Source organism: Naumovozyma dairenensis, chromosome 2 (genome assembly GCF_000227115.2).
Source record: "Naumovozyma dairenensis CBS 421 chromosome 2, complete genome".
NCBI lineage: Eukaryota > Fungi > Ascomycota > Saccharomycetes > Saccharomycetales > Saccharomycetaceae > Naumovozyma > Naumovozyma dairenensis.
The window spans coordinates 1,155,276-1,180,536 of NC_016480.1; the positions used below are offsets into that span (position 1 = coordinate 1,155,276).

General features: G+C 33.8%; 13 protein-coding genes across 13 annotated transcripts; 6 read left to right on the forward strand and 7 right to left on the reverse strand.

The window, feature by feature from the left end:
* Window positions 1-269: 269 nt before the first annotated feature.
* On the forward strand, window positions 270-1,766 carry SHM1 (glycine hydroxymethyltransferase SHM1; the record flags this gene model as incomplete). Its single annotated transcript, XM_003668697.1, has 1 exon — window positions 270-1,766. One exon carries the CDS (start codon window positions 270-272, stop codon window positions 1,764-1,766), a length of 1,497 nt encoding a protein of 498 aa, XP_003668745.1.
* A 237-nt stretch (window positions 1,767-2,003) lies between these two features.
* YPT10 (Rab family GTPase YPT10) lies at window positions 2,004-2,675 on the reverse strand (the record flags this gene model as incomplete). The annotated part of the gene is made up of 1 exon (XM_003668698.1): window positions 2,004-2,675. The coding sequence occupies one exon, from the start codon at window positions 2,673-2,675 to the stop codon at window positions 2,004-2,006; it is 672 nt and encodes a 223-aa protein (XP_003668746.1).
* A 335-nt stretch (window positions 2,676-3,010) lies between these two features.
* Window positions 3,011-8,719, forward strand: RIF1 (DNA-binding protein RIF1; the record flags this gene model as incomplete). The annotated part of the gene is made up of 1 exon (XM_003668699.1): window positions 3,011-8,719. The coding sequence occupies one exon, from the start codon at window positions 3,011-3,013 to the stop codon at window positions 8,717-8,719; it is 5,709 nt and encodes a 1,902-aa protein (XP_003668747.1).
* Window positions 8,720-9,056: 337 nt separating this feature from the next.
* Window positions 9,057-10,643, reverse strand: CHK1 (serine/threonine protein kinase CHK1; the record flags this gene model as incomplete). Its single annotated transcript, XM_003668700.1, has 1 exon — window positions 9,057-10,643. One exon carries the CDS (start codon window positions 10,641-10,643, stop codon window positions 9,057-9,059), a length of 1,587 nt encoding a protein of 528 aa, XP_003668748.1.
* Window positions 10,644-11,137: 494 nt separating this feature from the next.
* UBX7 (Ubx7p) lies at window positions 11,138-12,442 on the forward strand (the record flags this gene model as incomplete). Its single annotated transcript, XM_003668701.1, has 1 exon — window positions 11,138-12,442. One exon carries the CDS (start codon window positions 11,138-11,140, stop codon window positions 12,440-12,442), a length of 1,305 nt encoding a protein of 434 aa, XP_003668749.1.
* A 2,336-nt stretch (window positions 12,443-14,778) lies between these two features.
* HSM3 (Hsm3p) lies at window positions 14,779-16,236 on the forward strand (the record flags this gene model as incomplete). The annotated part of the gene is made up of 1 exon (XM_003668702.1): window positions 14,779-16,236. The coding sequence occupies one exon, from the start codon at window positions 14,779-14,781 to the stop codon at window positions 16,234-16,236; it is 1,458 nt and encodes a 485-aa protein (XP_003668750.1).
* Window positions 16,237-16,319: 83 nt separating this feature from the next.
* EFM2 (S-adenosylmethionine-dependent methyltransferase) lies at window positions 16,320-17,618 on the reverse strand (the record flags this gene model as incomplete). The annotated part of the gene is made up of 1 exon (XM_003668703.1): window positions 16,320-17,618. The coding sequence occupies one exon, from the start codon at window positions 17,616-17,618 to the stop codon at window positions 16,320-16,322; it is 1,299 nt and encodes a 432-aa protein (XP_003668751.1).
* A 506-nt stretch (window positions 17,619-18,124) lies between these two features.
* On the forward strand, window positions 18,125-19,810 carry BIT2 (Bit2p; the record flags this gene model as incomplete). Its single annotated transcript, XM_003668704.1, has 1 exon — window positions 18,125-19,810. The coding sequence occupies one exon, from the start codon at window positions 18,125-18,127 to the stop codon at window positions 19,808-19,810; it is 1,686 nt and encodes a 561-aa protein (XP_003668752.1).
* A 268-nt stretch (window positions 19,811-20,078) lies between these two features.
* SDH8 (Sdh8p) lies at window positions 20,079-20,489 on the forward strand (the record flags this gene model as incomplete). The annotated part of the gene is made up of 1 exon (XM_003668705.1): window positions 20,079-20,489. The coding sequence occupies one exon, from the start codon at window positions 20,079-20,081 to the stop codon at window positions 20,487-20,489; it is 411 nt and encodes a 136-aa protein (XP_003668753.1).
* A 414-nt stretch (window positions 20,490-20,903) lies between these two features.
* On the reverse strand, window positions 20,904-21,245 carry MRPL37 (mitochondrial 54S ribosomal protein mL54; the record flags this gene model as incomplete). The annotated part of the gene is made up of 1 exon (XM_003668706.1): window positions 20,904-21,245. One exon carries the CDS (start codon window positions 21,243-21,245, stop codon window positions 20,904-20,906), a length of 342 nt encoding a protein of 113 aa, XP_003668754.1.
* Window positions 21,246-21,636: 391 nt separating this feature from the next.
* REI1 (Rei1p) lies at window positions 21,637-22,959 on the reverse strand (the record flags this gene model as incomplete). The annotated part of the gene is made up of 1 exon (XM_003668707.1): window positions 21,637-22,959. The coding sequence occupies one exon, from the start codon at window positions 22,957-22,959 to the stop codon at window positions 21,637-21,639; it is 1,323 nt and encodes a 440-aa protein (XP_003668755.1).
* A 304-nt stretch (window positions 22,960-23,263) lies between these two features.
* Window positions 23,264-24,247, reverse strand: TSC10 (3-dehydrosphinganine reductase; the record flags this gene model as incomplete). The annotated part of the gene is made up of 1 exon (XM_003668708.1): window positions 23,264-24,247. The coding sequence occupies one exon, from the start codon at window positions 24,245-24,247 to the stop codon at window positions 23,264-23,266; it is 984 nt and encodes a 327-aa protein (XP_003668756.1).
* A 278-nt stretch (window positions 24,248-24,525) lies between these two features.
* Window positions 24,526-24,795, reverse strand: COA3 (Coa3p; the record flags this gene model as incomplete). The annotated part of the gene is made up of 1 exon (XM_003668709.1): window positions 24,526-24,795. The coding sequence occupies one exon, from the start codon at window positions 24,793-24,795 to the stop codon at window positions 24,526-24,528; it is 270 nt and encodes an 89-aa protein (XP_003668757.1).
* Between the last annotated feature and the right edge of the window lie 466 nt (window positions 24,796-25,261).

A 25,261-nucleotide genomic window follows, 5' to 3' on the forward strand; every position in this document is an offset into this window, starting at 1 on the left:
TAATCCATGTCCCACAGTTGTATCAAATTTTGAAAAATTTACTTATGTACTTACAAACTCGCTCAGCCGTCTACCATATGTACGTAGTAGAGCAGAGAGAGACAGAGACAGAGAGATGAGTCTTGCTTGATGGAGTTGGCAAACATGAATATATCAAACAGGTTTTTCACCAATTGAGTCAATTCCTTATCTTTTTTAACTCACGTAAATAATTAATCAATTAAGAGCATTAAAAACACCAAGAAAGTATAAACACCTAGAAAACAGCAATGCTTTCTGCAAGATTACTATCAGCACGTACTGTGAAACCACTTTTATCATCTCAATGCATCATCCGTTCCCTATCCACTAAAATCACCAATGATCAAATCCTAATCTCCAAACATGTAAGAGAAATCGACCCAGAAATGAATTCCATCCTAGAACAAGAACGTAACAGACAAAAACATTCCATCACTTTAATCCCCTCTGAAAACTTCACCTCCAAATCAGTAATGGACCTTCTAGGTTCTGAAATGCAAAACAAATACTCAGAAGGATACCCAGGAGAACGTTATTACGGTGGTAACCAATTTATCGACATGGCCGAATCGCTATGTCAAAAACGTGCCCTTGAATTATACAACTTAAACCCAGAAGAATGGGGCGTAAACGTCCAAGCCTTAAGTGGTGCTCCAGCTAACTTATATACTTATTCTGCACTAATGAATGTCGGAGATAGGTTAATGGGGTTGGATTTACCTCATGGAGGTCATTTATCTCATGGGTATCAGTTGGCTTCAGGAACCAAGATCTCTTATGTTTCCAAATACTTCAATACAATGCCTTATAAAGTGGATGTAGAGACTGGATTAATCGATTATGAACAATTGTCAATGACTTCGAAATTGTTTAGACCAAAGATTATAGTTGCTGGTACATCTGCTTATGCGAGATTGTTGGATTATAAGAAGTTTAAAGAAATTGCTGATGGATGTGGCGCATATTTGATGAGTGATATGGCTCACATTTCTGGTCTCGTTGCTGCAAATGTCATTGAATCTCCATTTAAATATTCTGATATCGTTACTACTACGACTCATAAATCGTTAAGAGGTCCTCGTGGTGCAATGATCTTCTTTAGAAAGGGGTTGAGGAAGACAACAAAGAGTGGGAAGGAAATTCATTATGATTTGGAAAAGAAAATTAATTTCTCTGTATTCCCTGGTCATCAAGGTGGTCCACATAATCACACTATTTCTGCATTGGCTGTCGCTTTAAAGCAAGCAATGACTCCAGAATTTAAACAATATCAACAAAATATTGTTAACAATGCCAAGGTCCTAAGCGAAGAACTATTGAAACGTGGTTTCAAATTGGTCTCTGGTGGTACAGATAATCATTTGTTGTTGATTGATTTATCTAGTCTCGGTATTGATGGTGCTCGTTTAGAAGCTATCTTAGAGAAAATTAATATTGCTGCCAATAAGAATACTATACCTGGTGATAAATCTGCTTTATTCCCATCTGGATTAAGAATTGGTACTCCAGCTATGACAACAAGAGGATTTGGCCCTGCTGAATTCACTAAAGTGGCAGAATATATTGACACTGCAGTTAAATTAGCCATCGGATTGAAATCTCAAGAATCACCAGAAAATAAAGATGTTAGATCCAAATTGAATAACTTCAAACAATTATGTGATGAAGATGAACATGTTCAAAAATTGACAAAGGAAGTTTCTGAATGGGTTGGTCACTTCCCAGTTCCAGGTGAACTGTCATAAGTGGAACGCATTTTCTCTGATTGTCAACTTGTTTCTGAGAGCATCTGAATTAAAGTTATGCCACCTTAAATAAAAACAAGTGAATTGTATTGTGGATTGTATTGTAATTTATTTTATTTTTTCATATGTAAGATATTATATAAAAAAAACATGTAGAATTAAAATCGAAAAAACTTGACGAATTTTCGACGTAATGTACATGCACCATATTAAGTGTATAATTATTACTTTTATTTCTCAACAGTTGCAACCAGTGCTGTTGTCTGCTATACTTGAATTTAATTGTATCGTGGATGGTCGTCTAGCTTGAGCATCCTCCTTAACAAATTGATCCTTCGGTATTTTTTTAATAATATCATCAAATAACTCATTAATACCTTCATTTGTTTTCGCACTTACTATCTTCAATGGATATTCACTTGGTATATCCCAATTCTCCAAATATTGATTAATATCGAAGGTTCCGTCATTTTTAGCCACAAGATCAACTTTGTTTGCAACTAATATCATCGAGATATGTTTATCTCTTCGTGAAGAGGAATCTAAATATGATTTCAATTCATCAATCCAACTTCTCGCCTTCTTTAAACTGGCTTCTTGCGTAAGATCAAAAACTATTAATGCCACATCTGTATTTCTATAATACATGGGTGTCAATGATCTATATCGCTCCTGCCCAGCAGTATCCCATATTTCAATACTCACCTTAAAGCATTGTTCTACACCATTCTCTTCAATTTCATTGAATTGTATTTGTTTAGTAGTAAATGCTGCACCAATTGTAGCAGCACCCTTCTGAAACTTACCTGTAGAAATCTTGGTAACGATTGACGTCTTCCCCACTGACGATTCACCTAAGAGAACTACTTTCAAATCACAACAGTATGTGACAATCGGACTTTCATTCATTGATTCTTAATTCATTCAATCGCTTTCCCCAGCATTTGATATGTCCTTCAGACTCTCAACTTTTTGCTGCTGTTTGCTAACTATATTATGGGGTTTCATTGAAGAGTTTCTTATCGTTGTTATAGACTACATACCTGGCGATTCGCGTTTTAAGTTAGTAACATCAAATTTTAATTTTTAAAGATCAATCTTCATAAAATACAGGACATAAAAAGGCAAATATATAAATATATTCTTCAATAGCCGCGAGCCCATTTCTCTCTAAAAATTGTGGTGCCAGCATTATACGTGGGACATAGATTTCCTAATATACTCAAATTACTGAAAGAGAAACCATGTCTGATTCATCCAAAGAGTCCTCTGGTCCTAGGAAAAATGATCGAGCCATCACGCTATTAGATAAACATATTAATCAAAAATCAAAAATGAAATCAACTTCAAATTCATCCCCTATAGTACTCACACAATGGTTTAATTCTCAACTACCTGCACCACCGTCAACTTCACCTGTATCCGTACAGACACATAAAGCTGCTAATGATGTGTCCCCAACGCCCAAAAGGCGAAGAGTGAATAATATGGATCAAACATCTTCTACAGTACCCCATCTCGATCTAAGACGATTTGAACTAAATAACGACACTAGATTAGAAAGATCGACTTCAGAAAGTAATTCAGCTTCTCCAATTCGTAAGACAGTAGCATTTTCAGACAAGATTGAAATAGAATCATCTCCAACTCAAACTCTACCCGAATCGTCTCCAAGACATCCTCCATCATCAGATCGTAAACCACCATCTAAATCAATTCTAAGGAATAGCAAAACCCCATCTTCACCAGTCAAATATAATACAATTAAAGCCAGTAGTGATGTGACATATTCTAAAACAGTTTCGAACAATTTAGCGGCATCCAACGCTGGTGTCGCAACAAACGATTTCCTTCATGCCGATCCAAGAAAAGTTGAATATTGGGCAGATGGAGAAATCCATAGTTTATTATATCCTAATAATATCAAAGAATTTAGAGATATTATTGAAGGTGGTATAAGTTTTTTAAATATGGGTTTGAAAAAGTTTGAAATATTTGCGACTTTTAATAATATCATTCCAATCATACCAAATGGATTTAATGCCACAGATGTTATTGATAAGAAAATAGGTATCATCGTGGAAAATCTGGACAATCTGATAAAAATTCTGATCTCGAATCTGAAAGATGAACAAAAAGAACTTTTGGAAGGGAATGAGAAGAAAAATCCTTTTACTTCAAGACAATATGTTCAAATTATTAGACTTCTGGGGATTATGTTATCTAATTTCAAAATTATATGTTGGCTAGATAAAAGGAAGCCATTGCAAGTTATGCTAAAGGAGATATATAAATTATCTGAAGAAGCTTTGGTAAATGAGAATTCAAGTAAGGTGATTATAATTTCTCAGTTAACATTTTTAAAAGATGAGAAGTTTAGTACTTATTACCTAAATAAAAATGAAATACTCAGAATTATTGACACCTTTACGAAAATTAAAGATTTAAAAAGTACTAATTTAATGAATGAAAAATTACTGTTAATGAGATGTTATATTAATAAATTCCCCAAACTAATGATACCCAAAATATCAGATTGGTTACCTGGAGAACTTTTATCTAAGATTGTATTAGATGAGGATATGTACGCGATCAAAATAACACACACATCGATTGCCGTTCTCTTGGACTTATTGAAGAAATGCCTAGACGTTGAAGAAGGTCACCAAGAAATATTCAAATATGTTGAAGTAAAAACATTGAATGAATCAGTTCCTGAAGGAACTTTGGAAAAATTTAACTCCACAGCTGTTCTCAATGATCTAGAGATTGACATCAACAGTATGACATTAGGCCAGTTATTAAGAAATAAGATAAAGTACTTAGTTTTGGTTCAGAAGGATTATAAAGTAGGTATAGATTTATGGCTTGCCATGGTAGGATTATTATTCAACAATAAAAAAAATATAATACACCTGTTAGATAAGGATAAGACACATGATAAGAGTTCAGCAGATTGGTTGAATCTGGTTCAATTATGTTTCAAGAATAGCGATGGGAAAACTAAGCTATTATCATTGAAAGTTTGGCGTATTTTAACCTATTGCATTTGTACCCATGTCACTGAACTTGACTCTGCTTACCAGATTCCATTATTAAATATTCTCAAAATTCCGTTAGAAATCTCTAAGACTGAACATGGCAATGATAACGTCCGTGATGGTATAATATATTATGTTACTGGTATTATATATACTGCATTTTTGTTGTTACAAAAAAACTTGTCCTATGAAACATTTCAATTTTTTTTTGATAACTTAGTTAAACCAATATATGAGAATTTCATCTTTAATTCACCTAGTTTTCATGTGCAGACACGTCTGTTAGGTATATTGCTGCAGCTACTGGGTGCTCCCCTCTTCAACTTAGTTTCTACTTCTAAACATATTACATCAAATGCGGGTAAAAGCAAGAATATAAGAAACGATAAAAAAGTCAGTCCCAACAATCCTGTAAAAGTCATCGCATCAGTCGGAATATCTAGAGATCATATTGTACCATTACCTACGCATCTAAGTCATCCCGGATACACATTGATTTCTCGGTTATTTTTGAATTCGCTTCCAATAAATGCGAAGTTCCTAACCGTGAAAACTGAGATTATATTAGACTTAATAGCTCAAATACCAGATGAACTGAAAACTGAAGAAGTTTTCCAGGAATATAGAAATATTGTTGTCTCTTTGACAAAATTATACAAAACATCCTATACCACTAAAAATAAAAACGATGTTTTGTTTGAATGTTTTTCCAGATGTACTTGCCTGTTGGGTAAAACTTTCCCCAACATCATTCTCAACCCCAAGAGAGATATCTTCTCAAAGTACTTAGCATCATTTGATAACCTGTTTACTGACAACGCTGATATGTTAATTAAGTTATTAAAGGATATTATCAAATACACTCGACCACAAATATCAGAATTAACAGTAATAGAGCTATTTCTAACTAATACAAACGACAAGAATTCAAGAGATTATATACAGAATTGGGTTGGGTCCACTCTATTATCGCCAATGCTAACTTATCCCGAGTTTCAAAGTCTAACAAATATTGTTAATATGATCCCTTCATCTCAAATTGTGGAAAATTATTTAGATCTTTGTGTAAAGACATCTCTTGCCCAGAATCCATGCACTACTTTAAATATCCGAAACTGGAAGGATAAACAGTTAATATTCTTCATCAAAACTTACATTTCAAAATGTTCTAATAGATTGGACGATGATATATTAGTCCTATTACATGATGTGCTTCCTGATAATATCGATGTTTTTGATTCAATGGTACCGTTGCTAATTCAGATTAACCGAACTGATCTCATACGACATTGTATAGAAAAGAAACCTTCATATTTGAATACACCTGCTATTATGAACTACCATGATCTAAGCGAAATCTTACCAGATGACAGGAAATGTTATTTGCTTAATAACTTAAAGGATTTTTCTGCTATCGTCCAATACAAGATCATTATGTGGGTAGCGAAGACGGATGAATTTACGTTATTTAAGAAAAACTACGTGAAAATTGAATCATGCCTTTTCCTAGACGAACCGTGTAGCGAAAATATTCTTGATAAGAAGGCTTTTATTAAAGAGTTATTTACGATTTTCTACGAGAAACAAGCTTGGCAGTTGGTGGCAATATTAGTCGTTAGCTGTATAAACCACGGGTATGAAAGCAATGCCACAGAATTTTTGGCCAATATAGATTCAAATACACTAAATTCCTTCCCTCCAAAAGCTATTGCAACTATAGTTAATAGGTGTGGGTCGATGAATCCAAAACTGCTATTAATTCTGCATCAGTTCTTTAGTAACAAAGAGAAATTTTTCCTATTAGAGTTAGTTTCAGAGCTTATTTCATTGAAGAAAATAGACGCCTTATTGTCGGTTTCGTCTGAGTTGATAAACTTCTTTATAGATGATCAACACATTTTTACTGAAGATGAACAAGGAAAGAGTATTGGCATACTTGAAAAGTTTTTAGCTCAACTTCAGAAATACAACGAAAGAACCTCATTTAACTTTACCAAAGATCTCATGTCATCGTTACCAAAGTCCAAAACAAAATATTTATCGAAACTAGCCAGTTGTGTTGGAAGTGCTCAAAATTCCACAGTAGTAGGTGTAACGCAAGAAGAACTCAAACTATTTTCACAAAAGTTGGAGGACTGCGATAACCAAGAAGTAAATAAAACTTTGGCAATTGTGCAACCAAAGGCACAATTTGTTGTCTCACGAGATATTCGTGATGTTTATACGAATAAAATTCAAGATTCCGATGAAATTCAAGTACCGGCCACTCAAAAGGACGAAGAGAAAGAAATCATCGCAATTGGGTCGCAATCGCAATCGAATAACGATCTTAACAATTCAAGTATTGAAGAAGAAAATAAAAATAATACTATAGTGTCTAAGAATTTAGCTATCGTCACATCTATTGAGACACCAAGTGGTACACAAAGCCAAGAAATAAGACAACTCACTGGAAATCATCTTGAGAATGAGTCGAAGGAAGTATCAGACCTACCAGAAGTATACTCCCCTTCGGATACCGTTAATAAAAGGATTGATGATTCATCGTTTACCCAAACGTTGGATGAAGTCGAGGATCCTGAAAACGTTAATATGATACAGGCAAAAAGCACTCAAATTGGTCCAACTACAGGTGACACACAGATTAATAACATTTCAGATACAAATGCTGAAGCTCCTGATCTTGAAGATAAGGTAGATGAAGAAAAACAAGAAGGTAGCTCAAACCTGTACACTGTCGGCAATGTGGTACTACCTTTTGCTTGCAGCCCTGAGCAACGAGGTGTAGACAATATTCAACAAGGTGAAATAAGCACCCTCTCGACAAGTAGAAATTTATCAATCGAGGACACTGGTTCATCTTATTCGAATCAAGAAAAGGGTGAAGATGGTGCTTCCAAATCGTCACGATCCCCTCATCGAGAAATAGAAACTCACGTAGAAGATGAGCATGTCACTGTCCCCGAACTAAATATGCATAAACATAGTATTCATATTATTTCTAATAATGTAACCGAAAATATGGAACAACCTAGGAACAAAACCCATATCGAAGGTACTACAATATCAAAAGAAAAGAAAGGTTTGGAAGATATGACCGAGAACTCTTCGATAGGAGAAGCCAAACTAGCGCTACCAATGGCAACTATTGTTGATGATCCACAATCTCGAAGTACAAATGTAGATACTGAGGAACGAGAGAACTCGACAACATCTAAGAGTAGTCATCTTATAGGAGCTCTCGAAGAGCAACAAGCTACTCAAGATGACTTCGTCCTAGTCGAAGAACCGCCGAAGGATACACTTCTAGATGAACTGGATAAGGAGATTTCTCAAGATATGACAGAAACTAATGCCTCAACTGCCCATAAAGACGTAGTTCTTGATTCACCAATGCCTGCGATACGTATCCCTATTTTCAATACTTTGAAAATTGGGAGTGGAAGAATAGAAAAGAAAAAACATACAAAAATCGATAAGGCTCTAAATAAACGATTAAACCTAGATAGCAGTGCAATTATTCTACATCAACAAGAGGATGCTCCATGCGATGTCCCAATCATTACAAAAGATCATCTTCCAGAGGAAATAGATACTGTAACCAAACAGGCTCCAGCTTTTGGCAATATTCCAGTTAACAATATGGCGGAGGAAGTACCACTCGAGAATGACTTACAATCGTCTTTCGTGATCGATGGAAAAGAAGACGGAGATGGTACCTCAAGGGACACAACACCTTCATTGAGGATGCATTTTCCATGTAGAAAATCGCGTAAATTAGTGAATAGGCTTCGAACCTTTAATCCTGATGAACTTGCTTCGCTACCTGTTGAAGAACGTCGGAATCTCAGGATTGAATTGTTAGATTTCATGATGAAGTTAGAGTATTATACTGGAGATAAAAATAACTAAGTTTTAAGCTCATCTTCCTTTAGCATCGGTTAACACCAATCGGAAAGCATTTTTATATGTAATATTCGAATATTCATTTCTAAAGAGCACATTGTTTTTTTACAATAATAATTTCAAATGTTTTATTTCTATATATAAACTATTTATAATTGTAATTAGTTATACATAAGAAGTTAGACTAGTGCAAAGAATTACAGTGAAAATGAAAAGGAAATAAAGGGAAAAACATCAGTTTTTGGATAATAAAGTGGGTATCATGAGTTTTGAATTGAAAAAGTTTTATGATGAGCTCTCTAAGCGTGAGAAATAAAAAAAGGAGGTTTGTAGCATGTAAGAATTAATTAGGAATCAGAATAATATCCCTACAAAATAAGGCAACTTTTTTGAATAGACGTCTCCATTCCAATGGATCTCCTGATTTTCTATCAAATCCTATACTTTTCAGATCTTCGTCAACATTGAGAATAGCTAACGATCCTACTAATGTGCCGCCTCTTCTGTCATGTGTCTTGATATTAATTACTAATGGGACGACCTTCTCATAGCCTAATTCTGATATTAATTCAGAGAAACTGCCATACAAATCGGGTTTAACTTTTATACCAGCTAAATATAGTGATTTTTCTAAAACTGGGAATATTGTTTCAAAGCTTTCGACAGTATAAAATTTGGTAAGTCTATTAGGATTAAAATGCAAATGTGGGGTAGTATTCTTTGTTGCGTTACTTTCATCGGAAAATTGTAATGCTGCAAAATCGTGACTGATGAATTGAGTCCATTTTGCTTCTTGTGACATTAATGTTTCTGCCCTGTTGTCGAATGGGTATTGGGTAAATGCAGTTTGAGTGTTCGTTAAAGCGTTAACATTCATATAATCATGCTCTATTTGAGCTAGATCACTAGCGACTGGTTGAGTTGAGCTGAAGGCTGAAAAGTGTTGCTTTGAGTAAGAAACGTCTTGAGTAAACCGTTCGTATGTTTCATTACTCAGCGAGATACGTAAGTTAGATAATAATTTTTTGGCAAGAACTGCAGGATCCTTACATAATCCTTCAGAATTTGCAAAACGTACACCTTTGGTAAACCATGGATGTGTTCTTAATATTTTTAGAGAGGCTCTTTTCTTTGGATCAGGTTGAAGCATCTTCCGGAGAAGATTAAGATGAGAGAAATCGATTTTTGCCCATGGGCCTAAGTTTAGATTACCGTTGTTCTGGATAAAACATGCAAAATTCTTCTCTTCCATTACTGGCAACTCCCAGGGTATTTCTCCTGTCAATAGTACAAAGAGTAGAATACCAATTGACCAAATATCTGTTGAATTGGCGTAGTATCCACCTTTCGAATATAAGATCTCAGGAGCCATGTAAGCAGGGGATCCCCTTTGATCAGAAGCAACACGAATAGTTCCATCATTCCTTTTAAATTGTGATGCCAATCCGAAATCAGCCAATTTCAAATTACCATTCCTATCCAAAAGAATATTTTCCGGTTTAATATCTCTATGGGCAATCCCACATTCATCATGTAGGTAAGAAATAGCTCTTATTAATTGTTGAAAATAAAACTGTGCCACTTCTGAGTCAACACCGATATCAGGTTCAATTTTATCAAATAAATCACCACCATCAGCCATTTCCATAACGATCCACATATAAGCATTTGAAATATTACAATCGATTAATCTTAATACATTTGGGTGTTTGGAACATTTGGAATGTAGGATAACTTCCTTTGTGATATCTTTATCAGATAGTCCATTCTTTTTACATGTTGGAATATGAATAAATTTGACAGCTATTATGACTTTGGGGTCTATTTTTAAATGAGCATTTTTGACACAACCAAAAGTTCCTTGACCTATGGTATCACCTAAGACTACGTCTTTGATTTTAGGAAATTGGGTGTTATCAGAGACATTCATAGGAATGGATAAGAAGGGTTGAAAACAATGATTTTCAAGTGTAATATTTATTGAATTGGAGAACTTTCAGTCAAGTAAAATCAGTTAAAGAGATATAAGAAAGTGATGAGCTTCTATTTAGAAGTTTTGAAACTTTAATTAATTGTGTTTATTTTCCATTTTTTGCATTGTTTACCTTTTGCAGATCTTTTTATGAAAAATTAGATAAACCTAACATAACCCTACTTGCTAAAGCCCTTATGTTATATCCCTTGAAACAAAGGTAAACCCTAATGTAAATCTCGCATAAGAACATGTCCACTTAGTCAACCTATATATCTGGAGAGTTTAGTTCAAAGGTAAAGAAGATAACTTTGAGTAGATAAAAGGTCGTAAAGGAACTCAATAACCTATCTTGGTGGCCTCCTTTCATCTCGCAGTAGAGTAAACCATACTCACTAAACTAACCTTTGAATAAGCAAACATATAAAAAGGATATCAAGAAGAAAAGGAAAATGCTGGATAAATTATTCATGGATAATGTTGAACAGTCAGTAGCTCAATCTCTACAGAAAAAGCTGCCGTTAGTAGTTTATAGTTGCGAATCATTAGAGGATGATAGTTGGTTTAAACAATGGTTTCATATGGAGAAAATCGATGAAATTAAAGATCATGCGATTTGGTTAAGGTTAATTAAAGGTACTGAACAATTTAATAATTTTGAACAACTTTTTCCTTCAGTTATCATTCCCAGCTTATATTTGATTAATAATGGAGAATTACTTTCTGTGATACAAGGAGTTGAGGATGATCACACACATTGGGAAGATTTACTAAGTATATTAGGAGTAGGTAATAATCAAAAAGGTAAAGATTCAACAAATAGAAAAACAGCTCATACTCATGATAATGATAAGAAGAGTAACAAAGAGAAGGAAAAGTTTGGAAAGAGTGATAGAGAGGATATCATGGAAACCAGTGAGAGAATATATCATCAACAAGTATTGAAAGAAAGAAGGCTTGAAAATGAAGAAAGGGAGAGAATTATTAGGTTAGTAAGGGCAGATCGTCAAGAAAGGAAGGCGAAAGAACAAAAAGGTATACTAGATGATTCAAAACCATTGGAAGTTGTTGATAACTTCCGAGATATTAATAAGTTACACAGTGAAAAATGTACTCTTCAAATTAAATTGACAAATAGTAGCACATTAACACATACATTCAATTCAAAGGACACTTTGAATGATGTACGAACATGGGTTGATCATAATCGAACGGATGGTAACACAGCTTATTATTTCCATCGTAATATTCCTCGTATGACTTTTAATGATTCAGACGAATTGAAGACATTATGTGATTTGGAATTGACTCCCAGATCTGCATTAATACTGAAGGTGATGGAAACATCCACCACCAAGATTAACTCTACAAACATAGAAAAACCTAGCCTGGTAAGTAAGGTTTTCAATGGTATTTCCGGTTGGTGGAATAAAACTAACAGAAATGAACCTGTAGAATTTGGTACTTCTAACTTCGAACCTTACCATGATGAACCAAGTGACGATGACACATCAAGAAACGCATCCTTTGGTGATATTAGCTACGGCAATAACATTAAGGGAAGTAATACGAGAGTTTCAGAGTTGGCCAAGGACGAAGGTTCATCGAGGACAAATTCAAATTCAAGAGCCGTGTCTCCCAATGTTTTCCAATTTGTAAATAGAGATGATATGGAGGATCAAGATGATAAGGAGAAAGAGACATTTAATGGTAATAATATCAATTTAGAGAAGAACAAGGATGATTCTAGTAAGTAGAAATGAGAATTCGTCTTTATACAAAATACACAAGGTTTTTATACACGTCATATAGCGTCACATAGTGTTCTTATATCTCATCGGAAGATCAGTATAATCAGAGCTTAAAAGGGGATGGGCGGCTAAAAAGGGAGAACGCAGATAAAAATATGTGAGCTCCCTCTTTTAGTCAAACAAAAAAATAGTATTCATTCAGTACGTAGCCTCCTCTGTAAATTGAAACAACAACCGGTGGTTCTAGATCCGAACCCCCCAGCTTAAACTTTTTTCGTTCAGTGTAAACAACACGCTCTACAGTGATGAGTTTCGAATCAATGGCAGCTTGAATTCATGGTTACGAAGGGTAACAAAGGCATTTCCAATTGAAAATGTTTTCGTTATAAAGGGCAAAAATAATATTAAGAGCAATATGTCTTTGATGGAAGGAACGTTTCTTAATATCTAACTTAGTTTATATTATATTTTATAAAAAAGTAATTCAACCAGATTAAAACCTATGTGTGTGGAAGTTTGTTATGTCCGTAGAAAATAATACCGCACAATCAGCGTCACTTAACTATATATATGTTTATATTTGCAATATATATTACCAAATTGAAGTATATCTACAACTCTAAGCCCTCAATTATCACCATTAACTCTCGTACAATATCTTCTTTTGGCTTGACAAAATTTTTGACATTCAGTTTTTTAAAGGCCATAAAAAGTACATTATTTTATTTGAATAAACGATTTTTCAATAACATTTTACCGGATGATTTAACGGTTACTGACGGTGATACCGTTTCGATGTGCACTAAAAAGCAGCTGGAAATTATACTTTACGTACATGAGCAGTATAAAAAAACTTATTTAAAAAAAACGCCTTTGCAAGAATCTTAATTGAAGTTTCTATTCCAGATGGGGAGCTTGGAGGATTCATGAAAAAATTCCTAGATAACAACGACCGCATAATGCACCACCGTGACAGATTTACCACCGCTCCAAAGCAGCAGAAAGAGAGTAGGCCAGCCTTTCGAGATAGCAGTATCATTGTAAGTGATGATGGAACGTTACTCATGAGGATAATATTAGATTTGGACTAAATAATTCATGTAATGTACCGGATTCACCTCCCCATATTGGTGTATTCGAAAAAATTGAACCTGAACTCCAAACTAATACAACTGATGAAACTCCAGAAAAGCGATCCACTAGATTGATGTTAAACGAAGAATGCGAGAGACTGCTTGAGAAAGGGAATCCATACCCAGAAGATTACAAAAAACTTGCTACTGTTCTTCCAACCTTGCTCCCTGCAAACGAGAAAAGGTACTTTTATGATCTAATCCCTAAAATAATCACTAGTAAACATTGTGCTGATGGCACGAACTCTTCATTAAAGTATGAGTTCCAAAGAGTCGCAAACTATGATGAAAAGTGTAAGAAGAAGGCAAAGAGGTATCAGTTCAATGAAAACTGTAGATATATCTCACAAGATGTAATGATAAAAACCGGCAAACGGAAGATGTTAATGAGTAATGCAAAAGTGACGCATGCTTCTGGAGAGATTGCCCAGGATGTCTTAGGAAATTCAAGCTGCACTATGGTATTAGAAGTAGAACCCACTGAATGGGCAGTTAATTCCTGAGCGAGCTTTGAGGGAAAGATCCTAGACCCATTAGAAAGTATCGATGTGACAACCACTTCTAGAAAGATTTGTCACCCATTTGGAACCCTCGTATAGTATCTTAGCTGATGCAGCTGACAGTGACATCTATAAGACATACAGGGGTTACCCCACTTCTTTTTTTCTGCCAATCAAATTCAACTCAATTTCAGTATATCTACATTAACAATAATAGAAGACAGAGTTTATTCACCTTTTTATGTTTTATACATCCACAGGCTTGCTTTCCAGTTGGCCCTGAATTCTATCTGAATCTTGAATTTTTTGAATGCAGAAAAGTCTTCGCGCTCCATCCACTTTTGGTGTAAAACGGGCCAAAAAACGGGCCAACATCATTTTTCCCTCTAAAACAGGACCCTTGGAAATATTTTCCATGGGAAACAAAGTAGAAACATTTACGAAATCCGAGAATTTTGTATGGGATCTCATATTCGTGAACAAATAATACTTGAAATATAACGGATCATTTTAACAAACGGGAAACATATAGGAAATTAGGCCAGAACCTTTAAAATTTGCCACACAGCCTTACGATGCAATAGATATTTCAAAACCCTTCAACATTCATCAATCAAATGAGGTTAGTGAAGAGTAATCAATCGAGGCAGTCGATACCATAAGTTACCATATCCTTACACTGCAAGGGATCTTAAAACTCTATCCGATCATGTCTACCATACAAGATGTAGAAAGTGCTGCTATCACACCTATGCTAGAAGAATTAAATACAGCCCTTGAATCTGCAATAATACCGGGTGATATAAATAAATTAATAGAGAGATGTTCTTTAAATCTAAGCACATCGATAATCCTTAAAGGTGACTCCAAACGTTTATTAGCGAATATAAAAAGAATGTTATTATCAGACGAATCAGAAAATATTTTAGATTATGAACTGCTACTGGAATTGTTACAAAGTTTGATTGACGTTTCTTCATTTGATGATGTTTTGGAAGTATTTTCGACTAATGATCTCCTAGATGCTTTGAACTCTGGAATAACGTCCATAGTGAGAGCTGCGTGTAAGATCATCTCTAAGTCGTATCCGAAGGGAATATTTGCATCTTCATTAATTATTGATATCGTTTTGGAAATATTTTTCAATTTAGATACTGAGATATCAATAATTAATGATATTGAGACACTGTTTAAGAACTTATCATCGGATGAATTGATTAGAAGAAGGATACTCGTTAATAATCATCCATTATTAAAGAAAATTAAAAGGGATTTTGAACCAAAATCATTCACAAGATTGATAGAGTTATTGAAAATCGAGTATGAGTTCATTACACCTTCTGAATTTGATGAAAGTTTATTTGTAATAACCATTAATGAAATAAGGAAATCAATAGAAAAGGACATATTTATTTTTATTAGCATTACAAATTACTATACATCATTGGTAGCAAATATCGACGCCATTGGCATACATGGAACCAATCATATGTGGGTAATAAGCTCGATAGAATCAACAGTATATTTCTATGGTGATTTGTTTGCCAATTTAGAAACATATTTTGAGGTTAAGAATTTTGGATTATCGTATATGTTTGAATTATTCCGCCAATGTTCGTACCAAAAGAATGGGGAGTTGTTTCATACTATAGATAAAGCATATGTTAAATTATCTCATGATACTCCTTATATATTGGAATTTATGGCATTCGTCAACCCAAAATATTTGTTTAAATTTCATCAAACTTTAGTGCACGATTTTGCATTAGTAACTCCTTCTAGATTAGGGATCTTAAGAAATATTATGGCAGATCCAGACTGTTTCCTGCTAATAGAACCCAAAATTACTTCAGGCAACATACTGGCACTCCCATATATGGAACAAATGGTTTTACTGGAAAAAATGACGCAGTTTAAATATGGTGTCGAATATTTGATTCAATTTTTACCGCAGGTCATGGCCAATTTAACTCAAAACTTAAATGGTGAGGTTACTGAACCTGAAACTGTTGAACTGAGGAGGGAGGCCGTAGAGCATTTGTTACAATTTGGTGAACCAGTTTTAAATGTTTGGTATAATCCTTTAAGAAAATTATATGGTAGAATAGTTAATGGTGATAACTATGAAAAGAAAGTAGAACCAAAATTGGCAAGTGCATATTTATAATCTATAGTTTTTTACATACTTCCTACGGTAATGTATAGTCTAAAGTTTCAATAATTAGAATGCTTTTTATTTTTCAATATGCATCAATCTGTCAATGTGGTATCCCAACCAATCTCTTTATATAAATATTTTACAACACCCCAGTCATCCATCCCCTCGCTCGATCTTTCATTATATACTACTAATCCATGTTGTTCCAATAAATTTGATAACTTCTCTCTTTCTAGAGCATATTTTGCCCTTAGAGGTATCTCCAAATGACATCTTCCATTTATAGCTAAAAACTTACAAATCATATTAACAACCCATTCGGGATGATTTGGTGAATAGATAGGATCAGCAATCAAAATAGTATCAAATTTCTCATCAGAATATTTCTTGATAAAATCTTCAGGATTTGTCCAATCTAAAACATCAGCTACTACAAAATCATCAAGATCATTATTTTGAACATTTTTCCTCAAATTAGTTACAATATCAGGCAAATCTGTGACAAACATTTCAATACTTTCATTACCATACAATTGTCTCCATTTACATGCCCATGCTATTCCAACAAGTCCGGTACCTGCGCCTAATTCCAGTACACGCCTTATAGATTTAGATTTTTTGTTGTTTTTATTCGTTTCTAAATCATTGACTAGTTCTTGTGATAATATTAAGGATGATCCCCAAGTTTTCCATCCTAAATTATCAGCAGTCAATGAAGGTTCATAAAGCTGAATGACATGAACTAAATTTTGAAGATTAAAATCTCTGGTCATAGATGGTTGAGCTGATCTACCACAATTTTCAGAAATTCTTAAACTTAGTTCTTTAACAATTTGATCATTTATGTAATCCTCATTACAATTATCATATTTTTTCAGTAAGGAAGTATAATAATTTAATAATAATTCTTTCTGACCATAACTTCTTAATCTAGGTATCCTGGTGCATATTTTTAACTCGGTGTTTAGCCTGCTATTAGGCCAAAGATCAGTATACCAGGTCAGTAATGAACTGAGCAATTCAGAAGAAATCTCTTTTTCTTTACAAATAATTTCGACTGATTTGGAATTTGTGGAATCGTCATAGTCATCATTTGACGTATTGAAATTAACCTGCTTATCTGGTTTTAACAATAATAAGACGCACAAAGAAGCTTGGGGTGTGGCGTACGTCGCAGGCGGAAGATCCAATATATCAATAATGGAATCTTCTTCTTCTTCGTCTTCGTCTTCCTCCTGGGCTTTAATTCCATCTATTCTGTTATCATTGACAGCAGTAATAACTACGACAGGATCGTCCTGATGCAATTTCGTGAAGATGGTCGTTGCTTCAGTGATTTTTTCTAATTGGACCTGTTCATCGGGACTGTATAAATCTAACGGATCAAACATTTATTAACAAAGGTTTCAATAATCTGTATAAGATATTTCCTTGGTATATTCTCTACTGTCTATCGTTTTAATTACGTTCTCCTCTGTGGTTTGAAGACTTTACATCATCGAAAATTTTCAGATAATTAGTTCACCGGAGATGTTACAAGAAAAAAGGTAATATATTGTGATGAGTTCAAGAGTCCATCAAGAAGCGATATTCCAAGAATACAGGTTGAAAATTGATCCTTTTCTTGAAATTCTTGCCGTTGCTTACAGTGCTATTTTTATATGAAATAACTGATTCCTTTGTACTTGTTTTACATTTTACACGGTTTTGTAGAGGAATTCTTAATAAAGTGAAAAATTCAAATACGTACACACGTACTCACCTATTTGAATGATAATTTGGTATTAAAAAGAGAACTTTGATATATCGAAACAGAGAGCCCATCAGAATACGAACCACTACCACACCTTTTTAGACTATATTCAAATTATAAAATAAAGACAGGAATCATGCAGACATGAGTGTTTCGAATCGTAAAAGAAGTACTACAGTCTTGCCATTAACTCCGATCACCCCTAATACAGATTTCAAATCACAAAATGATCATCCAAAGGTAACCCAACAACGAAATGAACGTGGACTAGGAATGTCCCGAGTCTATAGTATACCAGCAGCTATTGTCCCACAAACCTTGACACATCCTGATGATGATGATATTAACTCTAAAAATTTACCAAAATCTCCAAATGAAACTATTCCAAAATGGACACAAGTTGGCTTTCAATCCATTTTCCAAGGCACAGAGAGATCAAACCCAAGTCTTAAGTCACATCATATGATTGTACCTAATGCTGATAGTGATATTTCAAGACAGAGATCACCATTTGCGTCATCATCTTCGCATTCGAATGAAAGGCTCAGCAGATATAACACTAGAATATCAGAAAGTGACGAAGAACGGCTTTCCACTAATGATAGTATATTCACATTTGATTCTAGTGTGAAGGAAACAAAATCGAATTCATTATTTAATGCTGCTAGAAAGGAGTCTGCTAGTTTTAGTGAGAAGACATCAAGATTATTTAAGAACGGTAGTAGTCATAAAAATAAAAAAGCCATTGGTAATACGAATGAGAACAATAGCAGTAGTAGCAGTATCAACAGTAAAACAAGTAATGGGAAACCGAACTCATTATCTAAAGTAGCAAGGAAAATATTTCATGGTAAGACTCATAGACATATACGGAAAGATGAAAATGAGTTGGCTATGCCAAGTTCATTCAGTAAGTTTCTACATTCATCTATTGGTAAGCATAAATCTCCTGTTCAATTCATTCATAACACAAAGGGCGCTCTCGTAGATTCAGGGAAATCCGGTTATTCTTTTAATCCTGGAAGTATGGTCAATAATACTAATGATGTATCAATGTCACTTGATGATGAGGATAGTTTTGACTCAGCTAATGTTACAATCTTACATGATTTTTTGAAAAATTTATCATCTTTGGAAAGTAATTATAAATTATTCAATGCTCAAGAAGTACACATATTGGCTGGAAATATCTGGAGCATATATCGTAATGTTGTTGTTGAGTTATTTAAAGGTCGGAAACTTTGGCATTTAGAAGCTAAAGTTGAAGATATCGATAGGATGCTTGAATTTTATCTTGTATTGAGAACAGAAATTAAGAATCCATCATCGCATACAAGACTTCTTAGTGAAATTGAAGAATTAATAACATCGTCATTGTTTATTTTCGAAAATCAAATTGTTTTCAATTATAATAATGAGAGTGCAATGAATTCACCATTGAAAAGATTAGGTATCATATGGAGAATATTTTACGAAGAAGTTTTTTATGATGTTACGGCATGCTTATTACCTTTGGAGAAAAGTTTTGAAAGGAATCCAAAATATTGGCTGGATATATCATCTGATATTCAATCGATTAATCATTTGTTATTGAAAGGTTTCCGTGATTCTATTGTTCTGCCATATTATCAAAATTTTATTCATAGCCACGAAGGAGCTAGTAAGAGTTTCCAAATGTATATATTCAGTGAAGAGGAAGAAAGCAGTATTTCAGAACAAGATAAATTGACGCTTTTACAGTGCTTAGGAATATTAGGGACGATACAAGGGAAAGATAGAAATCAAATCGTCATTGAAGAACTATTAGAAGGTGTAAGGATGAGTATATAATTACGTATTTTTTCTCAGATAGTTTTTTAGTGAAAAATAGCCTAGTTATATATTCAAAATGGAACTTTTTTATTTCTTGTAATTTTATACATATAGTAGTATTATTTTTTATGCCCGTCGCTTTAATAGGGCCAATAGCCGATGTAATATATAAAGGGAGATGCTAAAAACACCAAACTTCATCACACGTTCCACTTCAGTTAATGGATTAAATACAAAAGCTATAGTCAAACTACTATCCTTGTATAACAACTAGACATAAACAAAAATGATGGAAGCTTTAATAAAAAGTTCAAGAGCAATTAATTTAAGGATTTCAAGAACGAGACTAATAACTCAATTTAGTCGGACTATATCGATAAATACAAATAAAATACCCAGTCCGCCAAAATTGCCAAGAGAAGATCAAGAGGAGTTCGAAAAATTACAGAAAATTGCAAGCTCTCAGGAAGCTATAGAAGAATACAATAGGAAAATAAAGGAAGATCCCACTAAGGAGAGTTTAAACTCTGAAATTTTGACTAAGAATGATATTGGTTCATTTTCCCCCGAGTTCTCCAAGACGTTACCTGAGTTTGAAGGTGACGTGAATCCAAAGACTGGGGAAAAAGGTGGACCAAAACAAGATCCTCTGAAATATGGAGATTATTCATTTAACGGTCGTGTAACTGATTTTTAGTTTCTTACTTATATAAATATTTATTCACATGAACTATAAAAAAGATAAAAGAATAAAACTACTTCAGGGAACTAACTTGCATTCAAATGCTTTCATGAACCTCTTTCTCTTGACGAATTTTATTTTTACATTTTTCAATTATAAACAAGTAAGTGCCATCATAAAATATAAATTAGCATGCAATTAGAAAATATTTTTTTTTTAATTGAAGATATGCCTCCCACCCAATATGTAATAGTCAGTACAATTAATTACATAACTTGCTTTTATGCCCTCAGTATTTGGTAGTGTTATAGTATTGTAGTGTATATGTTATTTGATTATATCACATTTAGGGATTCAAATTTTGTTTTATTTTAAATTATTTACATGCGTCGAGAGAATATATATATACATAATTGCATGTTCCGTTTCTTAAATTTGACTTAAGAAATTATTTTGTTTAATCTTTTTTCTTGTTTCAACCCTAAGTTGTCTCTTTCTTGCTAGAAGACTTTCTTCTACACTGGTACCCTTCCCAGATTTAGCTCTTCCATTTGCAGTCTTCGTATCCAACACAGTCCACAACCATTCTGGATACTCCTTATCTTCTAAAGCTATTGGCTCCTTTCCTGTCTTCTTGATATTCAGATTCAAAGGGGTACCAGCCAAACATGAGGATTTTATTTCTGAGGCAATTGTAGATGCAACTTTGACTTCGGCATTCAATACTTTTATACTGGTTGAAAACGATCTTTTCACAAAGAGACGTAACATAATTCGAATGAGTCTTTCTTACTGAAATGAGTGGTGTGTATTTCTCGTTCCTCTTGCGCCTGTTGAACCATGGAAATCTGCACTTTCTACTGTCTTTCTAAATGCTTATTACATTATTTAATGCAGCTCAAACAACTTTATAAGGGACCACGCGAAATACTTGATATTTAAAGATCTACTTATGTAAGGACGTACAGATTAAGTGGTTCAACTTATAGACTAATGTCAGAGACAAAAAAAGATTTAAAAGGACAAGAATAATAACAAGAATAGATTAGACTTTGTAAGGTATGTTTATATAATTAGACAGCACTTACCATCAGTTTGTGATTGTTAGTTATGCTATAGTAATGTACATGAGATTGCAACGAAAAAAATGATATTAATGAAATCATTGCAACAATTGATCTCTATAATAAGGTTGGTTATTAACGAATTTAGCCCTCCTCTTATCATGTGTCTTTTTATCTTTGATTTCTGTTTGCCAAGTTCTTTGTCTAACTTGAATCTCTTTGGCATCTAAAGTGTTCACGAATGATCTCGTCTCTGCTGCCATTAAAGTACCTTGACCTTCAGTCAATTCCTTTTCAGGTTTCAAATCTTGTTTATAATAACGTTGTAATGAACGATGCCCGACTTTAATACCTGTGGGTAGATGAAGTTCGACGTTATCATGGTATAAATATTCCTTTGGTGGTTCATCTTCATCATCTTCATAAAGTTCTTCTTCAATTTCTCCATTTCCGTTTGCATCGTCTTCAGCACTATCAACATCTTCCCATTCATCTTCACCTTCACCTTCCAAGTTGTCTCCACTATTAATTTGAATAACAGTTTTCTTTTTCCTTGCAGGTTTTTCAAATTGATCATAAGTACTTGTGAAATTATAAAATTCAGATATTTCCAGTTTTTCATTTTCATTTTCATATGGAATTTTACAATGTCTCTTAGCTAACATATGAGCTCTTACAGCTTCGATAGATTTACCTTGATAATTGCAAACAATACACACGTTCCCAAGACCAATTTTTTCCGAGAGATATTTGACTAAACCTTCTTTATCTTCTAAATACTTTTGTTCTGGAATGTAAAACCCATGAGATTTAAACATGTGGTCTAAATTAGTTTCAAAATCAGTGAATATTCTCTTGGTACAGAAAAGACATTGTTCCAATGGAATGTCTACTTTGTTTGCTAATTTTTGGTTCATCAACCTTTCAGCTAATTGCTCTTCAGTCAAATCTTCTTCATTGTCTTGTTTTTGTTCAGCTTCAACTTGGGATTTTTGTTCTTGATTTTGTTCTTGATTTTGTTCTTGTTCTTGCTTTTCAGATACGAGTGGTATTTCTTCTTGTTGTTGAGGAGTAATTGGTTGTTCTTGTTGTTGCTGTTGTTGCATGTTTTTCAACATATTTTCTCTAGCTAATTCCAATAATTCTTTCTTTCTCTGTAGTAGAGCTTCCTTTTCTCTTCTTCTAATTTCCTTCTTAGTCAATTGTTTCTTAGAATCTTCATTATTTTTAGTGGTTTCTGCCGTAGCGGCTGTATTGGCGGCATTCACTTTAGTATTGAATGTAGATTCAGTAATTGGTGGTAATTGAGCTACTCTTCTTTTCAAATTATAACGATGCCAATCTGATTTCATATGTTGTCTTTGTTCAATACTGGAAGCAAATTCCATGACACAGGAATTACATGTATATATACCGGACATGTTTTGATGATTTCGGTACTTTTTATCTTGCAATGAATGCTATTGATTATAGTATTGATAGATGTTAATATAGAGTCTTGTTATATAGAAAAGCTCATCATCAGCTCATCAGCTCATCGCTTTATTTTTTTCCAATTTTTTTGGAAATTTTTCAATTTGAAAATTTCGTGTCACATTAAACGGTGTCAGAAAAAAACATTATGAAGAATAGAATACATATATTTTTTATACATGAATTATTATTATTATTATTATTTTTATTATTATTATTTGTGTATTAGTAGGTCAGGTTTCTGTACCAGAATTATTGCTCTTTTTTCTTATTGTCCAAATCCTTTTTTGCTTGTTCCTTCTTGAACCAATTTTTAATTTGGAATTTACAAAACGCCATATAGAAGGGCACAACAATCAAATTAACCAATGCCCCCACGATCAACTGCACCATCCAGGCAATAGAATTATTATTATGTTTATTCAATCCCATATCCAAACTCATCAATAACCAACCAATAAGATCGGTCGTAATATCGTCATATCCATATTGTAATTGTTTAACGATAATGTCACAACATCTATCCACTGGTATAGGTGATGATGGACCTTCAATCTCTCTTGTAATTTCTGGTTTTGTTAGTTCTTCCAATTCGAACCCTTCACTTTGGAAATTCCCAGGATATACACATGATATTCTGTTAGTTCCTAATAATTCTTGTCTTAGGATGGATACTAATGATTTCATTGATACTTTTAATGGAGCGTATTGTGAGTAACCAATGAAGGGAAAGAATGCAGTCACACTAGAGAAGAAGATTAGATGCGATTGTAACTGTAACTGAGCAATCTTATGTGATAGATATAGAGATGTTAGGTAATTCATTTGGACACCCATCTCTAATTCTTTTGAGGTTAAATCTTTGAAGAGTTTGGGAATGGACCCACCTGCACAGAGGTAGATTTGGGTGGGAGAGAGGTCTTGTGCAAGTAATATGTCTAGTAAGGCGGATACTGAATTATAGTCTGATAGATCACATGGTGAATATAATAACCTTTTGTTCGCGTTTACTTTTTTCCCGCTACTATAATTGGATAAGTTATAGTTTTCAATGTTTTCTTCAAGTGAAGATGATGTTATTGATCTGATTGCGGTTTGTAATTTTGATTCTGATCTACTTACTATAATAATTTTTGTATTTTTAGTTTCTTTGAAATATTTTCTAGCAAATTGAGTACCTAAACCTTGTGAACCTCCGGTAATTAAAACAATTTGATTTTCCAACGTGAAAGGCATGTTGCTGAGAATAACGTGGCGGTTATATGCTTATTGCTTCATTTAACGCTTTTTGTATTGTGCAAAGTTAAGTAACATTATGTATTGTATTTTCGAGTATACAAGCCTACTTGTTGTCTATTGTTTAACGTTCCGTTGTTTTTTAAAAGAAAGAGGCAATATAAAAAAAAAATGATAAGTAAACAAAAAACATTCGTTAGTTTAAAATAAATGATTGTTATAGATTGACGAATATATATGTACACGAGTGGGTGAGAAAGATAGAAAGAGAGAAAGATCTAGTTACCTGAACGTTTTGATCTTTCCAATTCGAATTCTCTTTTCAATTGTTCCAATTCCTTTTCATCAATTGGAGGGATAGGCACATCAATGAAATCATTATCCTTATGTAGGAAACTGTATGTATAGAAGTAGATCCCCACTGATAGGGCACCTAATATTCCCAATCCGATCATATTCCCCTTAAAGAATGGTTTCCTTGCTCTTAGCATGGCGGGGGTCATTTTCCAAGTTCTTGGATCTTGATAACGGGATGGTTCCAACACCATTTCTTTATTTTGAGTTTGTTGTTTGTTTGGTTTGGTTAGACAATTGTGAGTGTACAGATATATACAGATATATATAGACTTGGCGACTGCAAATATTATATCATATCATAACATAACATAGCATATCCACTGTTCATTATTCATTGTTCATTGTTCTTGAACAACAGCAATCAATCAACGTACATACACACATAGTATAATAACATACAAGTCCTTCTTCCCTCCCTCCTTCACCCTTAAGGAAATCACTAAGAGCGGTTGTATCCGGGTAACTACAACACTTCATATATAGAGGCGGTAATAGCAAGAGCAAGAGCAAGAGCAAGAGCAAGAGCAAGAGCAAGAGCAAGTGAAACTGGTTCTGTTGAAAGGGAATACAAGTTCGATTGTATTGTATGGTGAAGGATGGTATTTGTATCCATCGTAGGATATGGAACTACCTTCATCATCTTTTGGTCACACATTG